This window comes from Amphibalanus amphitrite, unplaced genomic scaffold (genome assembly GCF_019059575.1).
Source record: "Amphibalanus amphitrite isolate SeventyFive unplaced genomic scaffold, NRLGWU_Aamphi_draft 000579F_arrow, whole genome shotgun sequence".
Taxonomy (NCBI): domain Eukaryota; kingdom Metazoa; phylum Arthropoda; class Thecostraca; order Balanomorpha; family Balanidae; genus Amphibalanus; species Amphibalanus amphitrite.
This window is the reverse complement of record NW_024882073.1, coordinates 142159-155102: the sequence shown is the minus strand read 5'-3', so window position 1 is coordinate 155102 and position 12944 is coordinate 142159. Positions and strand designations below refer to the sequence as shown.

Genomic DNA, 12944 nt, shown 5'->3' with positions numbered 1-12944 from the left:
TTGCTAATGTCAATAGGCGTGCGATTGATCAATTTCAATTAGTGTTATCAAATGTTTGAGTGGATTAATGCTGTATTTACCGGCAAACATAGAAGCACACTTTTCTATTCAAGCATTACCTGTACCAAATGAATTCACGCTTCAATTAGATACATCACATCAGTTTGGACACAACGCCCTTCCTCCATACCGCTAGTTTGGGCAATGGGCATAGCGCTAGTTTGAACAATGAACACTACATGACAATAGTCCGAACTTAATCACATCACGTCTCACTTCTTTGGAAGCTGCGACCAAAAAAAGTCTCACAGGTGACCTATAACAGTCTTATCGTGGTGGTGGCGCTCCGTAATCACCCAGTGTGACCTACTGTGTGACCTTTGACCTGGCGCGGTCCGCGAACCAATATCACCGAGCTGGTCTCTCTCTCTCTCTCTCTCTCTCTCTCTCTCTCTCTCTCTCTCTCTCTCTCTCTCTCTCTCTCTCTCTCTCTCTCTCTCTCTCTCTCTCTCTCTCCCTCTCTCTCTCTCTCTCTCTCTCTCTCTCTCTCTCTCTCTCTCTCTCTCTCTCTCTCTCTCTCTCTCTCTCTCTCTCTCTCTCTTCCCCCTCTCGTAATTACACCGATATCGTTAAGCTAACAAATCGTATCGATATAGTATCATACGGTCTTGTCGATTGCTCGGGGAACGACCAATGCAGAACAGCTGCGGGCAGTATTGTATCAGTAATATGCAGCATTGTGGGGTTCTGGGCGTGCCATCAATGACGTAATATTATGGCGCCTGATGCGTTCCGATTCCCCGGGTTATGGCCAATGCAGAGATGTAGGCATGAGTGCAGGGGGATCAACGAGTGCCCTCTGATGCGTCATATATGACGGAACCAATCAGCAACAGTTCCGAGAACGCCTTGCTTGGAACGACGGAAGTTGATAGCCAGCCAGAGGGCAGTATCGATCGCCTGCAAGTCAAAGTGTCAGTGGAAATCTTTTATCTCTGGGAAGTTATTTGTCAGTTTGTCAAGTTTTGCAGTCTAGTACGTTCCTCAGCTGTCAACTGAAGTTACATGGTATAGGTACAAATGCTGCTCAACGTAGTTAATTTACCTGGTCACTCGCTCTTGCATACCTATCATCCTCCGACCTTTATCAAGCGGCAAGCGCTGACTGCTTTTGATGGCATACCTCTCCAGAGCACTCTTTAGCAGAACTGCTCTGCGCTCCAATGAGGAGGTCGTATTGCTAGCCCCCGGGGCGTGGACGACTTTCTTCAGCGTGCCACCGCGCGGGGAGTGCTGAATAGGCGGCCTGCGTGCCGTAAGGAATGATGATGACCTGACCCGGGGCCTGATTGGCCGCCTCAGAGAGCCGTTTGTCGAGATATGAGGGCAATATGGGCGATGGAGGTTTGAATGGTGCCCTGATGGCTCGTTTGGGAGAATGAGGTATGTGATGAACCGTTGATTGCGAGTTTTATGTTGAAGGCTCGTAAAATTACGCTGTTCGGTCTGCTCATCTGGTGGTATCGGTAGAAAAAGCTCGAAATGATTTCATTTGTTTGCCATGGATAACATTGCGGATTGATCGACATTGTTGCTATGATTCGGTTTCTTTTATGCTAATTTTATCACTGCTTCAGAATAAGCTGACCATTTTTTACTCATACTTTTATCGTTACTAACACGCACAAGAAAGCTGTAATGTAACGGCCCGTTTCAAATATCTTGATAAGGAAGGAAAGACAGATGCCTTGAGGAACTTTGTTCATCAGAAACTGTCTTCGTGATCAGCAACAGAGACCCTTTTTGTCAAACACAGTTCAGGACACGCCAAAGAAGCCCCCTACAAAGCGGCACTGCTGGTGAACGCTTAAAATTGCAGTTTGCGAAGTAGATGAAGCGCGGTTTAAACACAAATGTTGCCTTAGGTCAGTGTTTCATTGGAAACCCCTATCATCAACGAAAAGGTCAGCATTAAATTTACCGTCAGAAGCCATTGCTGCTATTGTAAACGACGGCCGGATCCATTGGACGGGTCCAAACGAATGTCATTGCTGAGGAGGTAGTGGCAATCTCCATCAGAAGCCTTGTTGCAAAGGAAGTACCAGAACCGGCATCTTTGCTGTTGATGGTACCGATCCAATCGAAATCATTTGATGTTTATTCAGAAGCTCTTGTTGCCGAGGCAGTGAAGCACGCAGTGACCCAATCAGAAGCCCCTGCTGCGTAGGCAGAGGCAGTCCTTGTGGACAACTTTGAGGCAGCCCCCGATCAGACGCCCTTATTGCAGAGGCTGGGGTCGTCAAGAGCGCGAACAGAATCCTTTGTTGCAGTGGTGCACTGATTGCAGTGATTGCGGTGATGCAGTCCAATGTAGAGGAATACCCCGATCGTAAGACTTTGTTGCCGAGTTTAGAGTAGCTCAGATAGGCATTTTTCGTTGCCATTGCAGCGAAGGACCGCGATCAAAAGCCCTTGTTGCGAAAGCTAGGGTCGTCAAGAGCGCGACCGGAATCCTTTGCTGCCAATGCAGCGAAGGACCGTCCATAGCTCTTTGTTGCCGAGGTAGACTGTAGCTCCGACCTTGCCGCTGAGGCCGCGTAGGACCAGGATCAGAAGCCCTTGTTGCCGAGGTAGTGGCAGAGGCTGGTGACGCACGCCTCACACTGCTGTAGCGTGGCTGGGTCCTGGTACAGGGCTACTATGGCCACCCGCTGAGTCTGGCGCACGTACAGCCCGACTGCGGCCCGCTTACAGCTGAGGAAGACGCCCGGCTCGCCGGCGAGGTACAGGTACCGGGTGCCTAGGGGAGATGGAGGGGGAGAAAGAGAGAGAGAGAGAGAGAGAGAGAGAGAGAGAGAGAGAGAGAGTCAGCTAACTGGCTATTAGTTAGCCATTCACCACAAATTTGAACCATATAGAAAACCACGCATGATTCACAAATTAGCCTCACAGACAGCGTTTTACGCCGCGCTGTCATGCTGAGAGTTGTGGTCGAGTGGCGTCGCTATTGTGACGTGTAAACCGGCCTGTGGTAACTGTTAGTTATCACAGGAGCCCCTAATGGGGTACATTTGGTGACTGCAGTGGTTTCACAGGTGGTCGCCAGTCGTGACAAACCGCAGGCTGATTGAGTTGGTTTATAGACCCACCAGCTGGGTAATGTCAGCAGAATATCGGCTGATGGTCGGGCCAGGTGTGTCTACAATGGTAGGTAAGACAGTGCCGTGGTTCTTGGGGCCTGGCGGGCCGTGGTCCATACTACACTGGTGTAACAAGGAAGGGGTCGGATGTGTTTGCTAGGTCTTCTACAGTCTACCTTCATATCTCTTGGATGTGTATTACCCGACCTCCGATCATCAGACGATGACACGGTGACATGGGTGTGTGGCATGGTTTGGTCATCGCGGGACCGTCGATCTATGCGACGTTAACTACAGCAATTTCTACTCTAGCCCTACACTCTCAATCACTGTCGGTCTGTTATTCAGTCAAGCTCATCTCGATCACCGCTAGGCTGATCCAATCGCTCACTTCTGTTATGTGGCGGAATCCCGTTCACCAAACATTTACATGCGCCGATGACCACTGTAGCCCGGGCGCCCCCCCCCCCCCAAACGTTCACCTGACCTGACCTGACCGGGTGTGCCGTCGTTACCTGCCACTCTGATGCCTCCGACGTCCTCCAGAGTCGCTCCTCCGTCGCTCAGCGAGGCTAGGAGGTTTTGTACTTCCTCAGGCTTGGTCTGACGGTAACAGGGAGCCAGCGCGAGGCTAGGGTCAGGGCTGGGTTCTTTACTTCCCAATCCATAAAGTTATAAGACCTCTAGTGTGCAGGAGGCTATGGTAGGCTGCATTATTCGGTTTTTCGTCATCTATGGCCCAAAAATCATGTTTTGCACGTCCCTCTTTCCACAGTTTCTCTTATTCTTTATCCTGCTTCATCATTTCTCCCATGGTTCATCATTTCCCCCATTCCGCAGTTCCCCTCCTCCACAATCACCTTCTCCTCCATTTCGCCGTATTCTCCACGCAGCATGACTTTCCTCTTGTTCGTCCATCCTCCCTATCCATCATTTCCCCTTATCCCACTCAGTCCCCTGTTACCCCACTCCCCATGTCCTACCCTTCCCTCCTGTTCCCCCACCCCTGTTCCTCCAGCCGCCTCTCACCTCCTGTAGTCCAGTACTTCGAGCCCAGATGACGCCGTCCATACCCATGATGAGGGCGTCTCGTAACGAGCCCGTGGCGAGCAGCTGCTTGTTGACGTAATCCTGCCACGACATGGTTATGCTGGAGAGATCGGAGGATGATCTGGGTGGAGGTCTTCACCGAGAGCGCTGCTTCTAAAGCTAATCATAAACAAATGAGATAGCTGATTATTTAAACCGAGACTAGGACTGTGTGTAACACTAGGTATATTTTCTGCTCGTTTATTGGTGTGGTTTAGGTTACTGGTTATAAACAAATAGATAATTTACTGCTCGGCGCTTCCGTCAATTTAACGATGCTGTCAGATTCGTCTCAAAAGTAGCTGGATGCGCTGGATGGTCAAACAGGGCAGATCACAAAAAGCCCCCTTGTACTGAGTTATCGTTTGAATTTGTGTATCCACGCGGTTTCGCTGCCAAGTTACTTCTCTTTCGTGAAACTGCCTCAATAAACTACTGCCTTCTGCCCCCGAGAATCTCTTAACAAGTCATGCACATGACGGCGTCTGTAGGTATGCGCTCTTCGGAGGCGGCTTACTAGAATAGGAGTCGCCGTCTCCTCCCCATATTTACACCCTGTGACTACTTTTATACTTTCCCCATCCCTGCAGAAGATCCATTTCTACGTGCGACCGATATTCGTTCATCGTTTAGGTTCCATCATTGAACGCACATCACTACGAAACACAAAACACCACCACCGCCTATATCTAACACCAATCTCTGGTGCTTTCTCAACACCTCGGCCGTCGCCGCAGCAGCTGGACATGTCAGTAGTCCTTGCTCTACGATAGTCAGCAGTTCGTGCCCTCGAGAAAGTCTGCAGTTTTTGCCGTTGGAGAAGCCAGTAGTTATTCGTCATTGAGAAATCCAACAGTTCTTGCTTTCGAAAAAGTCAAGTTTCTGCTCTAAGGAAGTCAGTAGTTCTTGCTCTAGGGAAGTCAGTAGCTCTAGCCGTTCCCAGAAGTCAGTAGTTTTTACCCTTGAGGAAGTCGCAGAACTTTTCCACGACGGCGGCACACTCGCCATGCTGTACGGGGTCCTCGTACAGCGATACGACCACCGTCTTATCCGTCATGGCGGCGTGCAGACCCACCTTGGCCTTCTTGGCGCGGATGCACTTGCCGGCGTTGCCGGAGAGGAAGATGAACTTGGTGCCTGGAGGAAGAGGGGGAGGAGAGCGAGAGAGAGGGAGGGAAGGAGGGGATGGAGAGGGGGTTAGTGTTAGTTTCGATGATGTCAGTACAGTAGGTGGTATATGTTTGAGCATGAAATTAAATTGATCCGTCAGGCGCAAAACCCTCTAATAGACGCATGTTATAGCTCGAATCTTTAGCGCTTCCACCATCATTCAAATCCATTATAATATTCCCTTGCAGTTATTTTGAATGATCAAATGGACATTCGAATTCCCCTTACAACCAATATCATTCATAGAGCATGTCATATTTCGTAACGAATCCATTTCTGAAGGCTAAGGGATCGAAAGAAGTGAAGCATCGACCGTAACCCAGCGGATGATTTCGTACAGTTTCAAATTTGATACCCATACCCAGCCTGAGTATCCCACCAATATTCTCATCATACCCTATAAAATGTAAAACACGTCATACGGTTTCATTGATCTATGCTGGGGGCCCGTTCACATACCGTTTATCAGTGTCCTTTCATGGGCATAATGTAACATTAGTTCATTTGTATGTTATCAGCACCGAGGGGCCAAAGTACAGCACTCGGCCCGGCGCCACTCGATAGCGACGGTGTATGTCTATCACTTGACATACATAGGCATGAATGTGTGTGTAGTCAGGCCCCAAAAACCGCCCCGAAATTCCCTCTTGAAATCTGCTTGAGTACCGGTCATCCCAGCGAAAAATGGTCCGTCCATGAGATATGAGAACATGAGATGATGTCTGGCCGTATTTCCCCACAGCCCTCTTACCTCAGTATCTTATGGGATATTATGTTTTCAAGAGGTACGATGTGTTTTCGAAGTTATTGTCAATGTGTTGATATTAGATAATGCCTTCAACGGTTTCATCATATTTACAAGACGTTATCACTAATTTTCTTTTTTGACGCTTAGCTCAAGTTCTCACACGAGTAGCACCAGCTTTCAAGTTTATTCTCTGCGTTATTATAAACTTCTCGCTGGGATCCTAGTCCAGGGTTCTCACCTGAGAACTTGACTCCGGAGGTGGTCAGGGCTCCGCCTCCGTCTTTGATTCCCTTGATGATCGGCTGAAGCTCCTCCTTCGTCGACTGTCCAGACAAAATGACAATAACGGAGGTAATGCCTGGTCAGGTCAAACATGGGAAGGAGGCTACGAATCGGTTATACATACGTAGGTGGTAGGCATGACATTGTTCACTTAGTGAACCTATCTAGGTATGAGTTTACAGCATTTGGTAGTTACAGGTCGGGTCGAATATTTAGAGCGATCTAGGGCAGAATAAATCCATGGTGTCATGTTTTGATATGGAAACGCGGTCATCTCAGCTGACGAGAAATGAATGAGGACGATGTGTCCCTAATGATCTCATTCTAATTGCGTTAGAGCGGCGACTGATTGAATCTATCACCGACCTCGGCAGTGGTTTACTGGTTTAGTTATCTCTAATTGCTTATCTCAATGTTGCAATAGACATGTTCCGACTAGACTTCATTTAGATTCAGATTAGTCCTTTGGCATTGATGCCGTCGTGACCTTTTGGATACAACTGTCTGATACGTTCGGGAAATAACATCATACGCCAGTGCCAATGTACCTAAGAGATATCGAATGCCGCTGGTGGTAGTGCTATGGTATAACATAAAGTGGTGATTTCAATTTCCCGTGGTGTGCCAGCTAAGCATGCAATCACTTCGCATTTGCTAAGCTTTTTTTGTAGAAAAAAGAAACTCTTTCAAACCATTTCGAATGGTAAATCACATAGATTTAAGTTTGACTCGTGGTGGTTACTTCTCACTCCAGTGCTCACCTTTTGGTGAGTGTGACCAGCTCTTACCTTGAGGTTTTTACTCTGGGCCCAGATGGCGCCATCCGCCCCGGCGATCAGTGCATCCTTCACCAGGTTCGTGGACAGCAACTGCTTGGTGATGTAGTCCTGCCAGGACATGATGGTTCCTACACTCGCTCCTGTTGTCTTTTCTTTTACTGTTGCTTCGTGGGCGGCGACAGAGGGTTAAGAGCAGCTGAGACTAACAGAGTATGGTCTAGATTGAGAGAATTCTGGATTTTGGGGGCTAGAAAGGATTTTGTTTTGCTTTTATTAGCTGGGAGAAAAATGCGAAGTGGCTTGTGATTGTTGGGAGAGGACGAGCCTCCGAAACTGCAGGGAATGGATCAGACACGAGGCGTAAAAATGTGCGAAATGTGCTATTTTTAGCGATTAAATGAAGTCTCACTTCATGGGAACGTGCTGATTTCCCCTAGTTCTTCCGCTTGCTTGCACTGGCTACATAAAACCACTGTAAAGATGAAATCAAAGATCCAAAAACCATCGCGCCGAAGGCTCCCCTCCTGGCTCCTGCTGACCCTGACGCGACCTTCGCCCTGCACCAGTGACCTCTGTTTGACCTTCACTCTCCAGCGGTGACCTCAGTGTGACCTTTGACCCTTGCCCCCAGGGAGGAGAATATCCGCCGTGTCGCTGAGGTGGCCAAGCTGTTTGCCGACAGCGGAGTGGTCGCACTGTGCAGTTTCGTTTCGCCCTATGCCAAGGTATGTTAAAGTGAGAAGATGGACAGTTTTTCCTCAGTTCTCTAGGGTCTAATATGATAATGTCTTACAAAATCCCTTGTAAATGACAATGCGTATAAACTGGCTGTTCAGTGCTCACACCCAGAAAAGTTACAACATTCATGTGTTTTGCCACTGTGACTGGACACTCGTTCGCCTCCCATCACCTGTTTGCCGCCTCTGATTGGTCGCCATTTTATGACGTCACAGGACCGCGATGTGGCGCGGAAGCTGCACGGCGACTCGAACCTGCCCTTCTACGAGTGTTTCGTCGACACACCGCTGGATGTCTGCGAGTCGCGTGACGTCAAGGGCCTCTACAACAAGGCGCGCCAGGGTCTCATCAAGGGTGCGTACTTGCTTCACTTCAGTTCGGTGGCCAGGAAGTGCCGATTTCGGCGTTATTTAGTGAAGAGTTCGGTTAAAACAATGAAAAATCTGTATTGGCTGTAGCATGTGCTGCCTTTGTGGGAACTGAGAAATGTGGAAGAATGCTCGGAGCCCCTTTGGGTATGGAGTGTGGACAGTCAAAGATTTTATTAGACATAAAATGGGTGTTGTATTTCGGGATCCGACGTTCGTCTCTTTGATTCAATCACCACACCTTCCCACCTAGAATTTGCTTTAAACATTGATCAACATTTATCTCACCTTATCCTGGGCGCCGATGACGTGCAGTTGAGGCGCCCTAAGACCCCAAATCATCATCATTTTACATTCGTCTCCAGCATGTATCTTATTTAGCCAATTTAGTAGACTGATTTGACGTATATCTTACCATTGGCAGGTTTCACGGGAATTGACGCGCCGTATGAACGCCCCGCCAACCCGGACATCACCCTGTACACTGCCAACCGGAGCGTGCAGGACTGCGTCGATCAGGTGGTGGATCTGCTCACCGCTCACGTGAGTGAGAGGAGGGATACGTTTACTAGGCTCTGAATTACACTGGTTATCGGTAACCGCTCACCATGGACCTATGTTAAATTATTGAATATAGTAAATTGACCAACGACCGCTGAAAATTGATCGTGACCGTTCATTGTCCACTTACGAGTAATTGCTGTCCAATGTCCATCACTGAATACTGACCAATGAATCGTGATCCCCTGCCAATCGACTGGGATGTCCGGCGCTCCGACTCGCTGACTACCTTTACTCCGACTCCGACCCTTTACTAACCGTAACCTCATCACCCCTCAGACCCTACACATCTGACCCGTTACTCAACTTGACCCTCAAATCTGTCTGTCACTAACCACAACCCTCTGTGCCCCGCAGATGGCCTCTCTGACTCTTTGTGACCCCTCTGGCCCCCTGTGACCCCGCTGCCCTGCCTCTGTGACCTTTCTGACCCCTTATGACCCTTCTGACCCTTCTCTGGTCCCTCATACCCCTCTGACATCTGTGACCCTTCTGATCCTCTCTGACCCCTCTCTCCGCGCCCCCAGGGTATCGTGCCCCGCTCGGCTAGTCAGACGGTGGGCGAGCTGTTCGTGCCGGACCCCTCTCTGACCCCTATCCCCCCCCCCAGGGTATCGTGCCCCGCTCGGCTAGTCAGACGGTGGGCGAGCTGTTCGTGCCGGACCCCTCTCTGACCCCTATCCCCCCCCCCCCCCCAGGGTATCGTGCCCCGCTCGGCTAGTCAGACGGTGGGCGAGCTGTTCGTCCCGGCTGACCAGCTGAGTGTGGCCACGGAGGAGGCTGGACGGCTGCCGGCGGTCGACATCAACACACTCGACCTGCAGTGGGTAGGTGTGGGGCAGGTGGTGGATTTGTGGTATGTCTGGGTAGGTCTGGTATAGTGGGTAGGTTTGGGATAGTGGAAAGGCTTGGAACAGTTGGTGGGTCTGGGACAGTGGGTAGGTATGGGATAGTGGGTAGGTCTGGGACGGGAGGGACTAGCTTGGGTTGGGGAGTATTGCAGACTGCAGAGGATAAGGTTTGGGAATGAAGGAACATGCAGGTTGTTGGCCCTTCACAGCGATTGGGTATGGAACAGAAGGGCCCTTATACTTGGTTGAGAATGTCGGAGAGGTCTCGGTTGTGAAAGTTGGGGGGGGGGGGGGCGAGGGGACATCAATATAAGGAAGGTATGGGGTGGCTGGACCTACAGTGGGTACCTCTGACCGTGTTTGTGTGTCTGGCTGCAGGTGCAGGTGCTCTCTGAAGGCTGGACCATGACCCCTAGTCTGACCGTGTTTGTGTGTCTGGCTGCAGGTGCAGGTGCTCTCTGAAGGCTGGGCCACCCCGCTCACCGGCTTCATGCGCGAGAGGGAGTACCTTCAGGTTCGTACTACCCACTCCAGGAGAAACTTCAGGACTGATAGTGATTCTTACCGCTCAGATTCACCGCGGTGATATAATTTTTACGACGAACGCCATTTTGCAGCGATGCATGACATATTGTTTAATGGAATATGCGTAGGATGCGGTGAGAGAAGTCGAACAGTTTTGATTGTTTCAGCGCGATATCAGCTTCCAATGCAGGCATACATAACAGTACTTTCGAATTTTTTGGACGCGGGAAGCTTGTAGATCAAAATACCTTATAGGTTTTGCACCTTGTTTTCTTACTTATTCGCCGCTCTCTGGGTTGCGAGCATCACCTATTGCATCTGATGTTGTCTGATGTTTATGTGTTCCACAACCAATATTAACGCTTCTCTTTTTTTTCTCTCTTCTCTTCTGCCGTCGCCATCGCCGTCTCCGCTGCTGCCGCCAACGTCTACTCGCACTCCTCATCTCGAAACTCAACAACGATGGTGCTGCTGCCGTCTCCGCTGCTGCTGAAATACACTCTCCAAACTCACCAACGATGGTGCTGGTGCCGTCCCCGCGACTGCTGCTGCCGACATCATCTCAATTCTCTTCATCTCTACCCTTTACCACCATCAACCTCCCCACATTCTTCCGTCCGTCTGTGGATCGTGTCTGAAATAATATTTGCCTCCCTCACAACTGTCTGTCTGTCTGAAATAATTCTCACCCTCCCTCACGCCTGTCCGTCTGTCTATGGGATATCTGAAATCATATTTGTCCTCCCTCCGTTTGTCCGTCCATCTGTCTATCACGTCTGAAATCATCTTTACCCTCCCCTCGTCCGTCCGTCCGTCCGCTCGTCCTTGTGATATTCCAACTGCTCAGAGTCAGCACTTTAACTGCCTGCTGGATGACGGCGTCACCAACCAGTCGGTGCCGATCGTGTTGGCCGTGCAGACGGCGGACAAGGAGCGGCTCGCTGGACAGCCGGCCATAACACTGAGGTGAGATACCCGGGGCGCGTGATGGGCTGAGTCTACGTGTGTAGTTAAATGTCCGAAGTCGGACAAATCCCTTTAACAATATGTCATGCTAGCCACCTGGGCGTTGATTCGAGAGTTACTGCTTACGAGAGTTGACGGTCAAGGAATTCCAAGACTGAGGGTGTGACGTGAAGCTGTGGCAAAGGAGATTCAAGGGCGGTAAGAGGGAACGTGGGGGGAGGGGGTTGGTGGCTTCGTTTCTCAAATTGATGTGTGCAATGCATTCTCATTGAGGAGATATCGGACACTGAGTGTTGTGAAATGTGTTTTCTGTAGTTAACATGTTCACTGGCTCAGGCTGGTTAAGATTACTTGATACTTCGTAGTTCTCCAAAGGTGAAAGTAAAATCCAAAGGTAGAAGTAAAATCCTCCCCTACCAATCTCTCCCGTTTTTATTACCCATTTCCCTATCGCCAGTGACCTAGTGTCCCATGTCTTCTCCCATCCCTTTGTCGCCACATGTAATTTACCATCCCCGTAAATTCATACCCGTTTCAATTTCCATGTTAAGTCACCATCCAAGTTACAGTTAAGTAAGTCTTTTCTCCGCCGTTTTCTAAGCTAACCTAACTCCTAACGTTGCACCTAACTCCAACTCCACCTAACTCACCTAACCTAACTCCAACTAAAGGCCGCCCCACACTGGACCTCGCATGCGGGTTGCGAGTTTTTGGGTTTTCGGGTTTCTTCCAAATCAAATAATACAATCTAAGCTGAATGACCCACACTACCATCTAACAAGCGAGTCTGCATGTTTTTAGCTTGCGAGCTACCTTGCATCGCATTTCAAAAGTTGGTTTTAAGTCAACTTTCGATTTTCCTCGCTGCGAGGTCTGCGGGTTCTGCGAGGTCTGCGAGTTTTTCGTTGGAGTCGAATTTTGTTTCGTTATGCTGGTATTTCGACAATATGTAATTTTTTTTTAAAAGTGTCCCGGCTCCACTGCATTCATGGAGTGACCATAAGGGAACGATGTAATCACTCTGAATTAGTATTTTGCCCGCAAACTCAAAACCCGCAAACTCGCAACCCGCATGCGAGTTCCGGTGTGGGGCGGCCTTAACGCTGCATAATGCATATGCTCCCCTCCCAGGTACAACGGGAGACCGGTGGCCATCCTGCGCAAACCCGAGTTCTTCGAGCACCGCAAGGAGGAGCGGTGCGCCCGACAGTGGGGCACCACCAACCCCGGACACCCCTACGTCAAGGTGCGTGTGAGGGTAGGGACGGGGTAGGGTAGGGGCACCACCAACCCCGGACACCCCTACGTCAAGGTGGGTGTGAGGGTAGGGACGGAATGGGGGGGGGGGTAGGGTAGGGGCACCACCAACCCCGGACACCCCTACGTCAAGGTGGGTGTGAGGGTAGGGACGGAATGGGGGGGGGGGGTAGGGTAGGGGCACCACCAACCCCGGACACCCCTACGTCAAGGTGCGGTGTGAGGGTAGGGAGGCACCACCAACCCCGGACACCCCTACGTCAAGGTGCGGTTGTGGGGAAGGACGGGGATAGGTTGGGAGTTGGGAGGGATTGGGAGGATGTTCAGGGTGGGGAGACTGATGATCATTATTTAGGCTCAAGTTATTGGCTTAGGAGCAGCTAGCTATATTAATGCGGCTGAGGATTGATAAATGCTACTGGAAGAAAATGAAGCAGGCACATATCCCGTATGCGACAGCAGAGTCACGT

General features: G+C 50.1%; 3 protein-coding genes across 5 annotated transcripts in view; 1 reads left to right on the top strand and 2 right to left on the bottom strand.

Moving 5' to 3' along the window:
- Window positions 1–12944, top strand: part of LOC122394200 (bifunctional 3'-phosphoadenosine 5'-phosphosulfate synthase-like) — a 55130-nt gene that overhangs the window by 36932 nt on the left and 5254 nt on the right. For all 3 annotated transcript variants that reach the window (XM_043390924.1, XM_043390926.1, XM_043390925.1), the window contains 7 exons: window positions 7840–7933; window positions 8162–8300; window positions 8739–8857; window positions 9574–9702; window positions 10172–10240; window positions 11099–11217; window positions 12349–12463. In XM_043390924.1, the coding sequence (XP_043246859.1) occupies window positions 7840–7933; window positions 8162–8300; window positions 8739–8857; window positions 9574–9702; window positions 10172–10240; window positions 11099–11217; window positions 12349–12463 (784 nt within the window). The remainder of the gene's footprint in view (window positions 1–7839; window positions 7934–8161; window positions 8301–8738; window positions 8858–9573; window positions 9703–10171; window positions 10241–11098; window positions 11218–12348; window positions 12464–12944) is intronic.
- On the bottom strand, window positions 1538–4797 carry LOC122394201 (profilin-like). Its single transcript, XM_043390927.1, has 3 exons — window positions 4170–4797; window positions 3656–3743; window positions 1538–2800 (listed from the first exon to the last, which is right to left on the bottom strand). Exons 1-3 carry the CDS (start codon window positions 4281–4283, stop codon window positions 2610–2612), a joined length of 393 nt encoding a protein of 130 aa, XP_043246862.1. The 5' UTR covers window positions 4284–4797; the 3' UTR covers window positions 1538–2609.
- LOC122394203 (profilin-like) lies at window positions 4845–7588 on the bottom strand. Its single transcript, XM_043390928.1, has 3 exons — window positions 7218–7588; window positions 6386–6470; window positions 4845–5366 (listed from the first exon to the last, which is right to left on the bottom strand). Exons 1-3 carry the CDS (start codon window positions 7326–7328, stop codon window positions 5176–5178), a joined length of 387 nt encoding a protein of 128 aa, XP_043246863.1. The 5' UTR covers window positions 7329–7588; the 3' UTR covers window positions 4845–5175.

Excerpts from the sequence above, each read along its gene's own strand:
- LOC122394203 (XM_043390928.1), bottom strand. The coding sequence starts at position 7,328 with ATGTCCTGGCAGGACTACATCACCAAGCAGTTGCTGTCCACGAACCTG. Across the intron at positions 6,471-7,217 it reads CCCAGAGTAAAAACCTCAAG|TCGACGAAGGAGGAGCTTCA; the intron begins GTAAGAGCTGGT and ends TTGTCTGGACAG. Across the intron at positions 5,367-6,385 it reads CTCCGGAGTCAAGTTCTCAG|GCACCAAGTTCATCTTCCTC; the intron begins GTGAGAACCCTG and ends CTCTTCCTCCAG.
- LOC122394201 (XM_043390927.1), bottom strand. The coding sequence starts at position 4,283 with ATGTCGTGGCAGGATTACGTCAACAAGCAGCTGCTCGCCACGGGCTCG. Across the intron at positions 3,744-4,169 it reads GAAGTACTGGACTACAGGAG|ACCAAGCCTGAGGAAGTACA; the intron begins GTGAGAGGCGGC and ends TGTTACCGTCAG. Across the intron at positions 2,801-3,655 it reads CGGAGGCATCAGAGTGGCAG|GCACCCGGTACCTGTACCTC; the intron begins GTAACGACGGCA and ends CATCTCCCCTAG.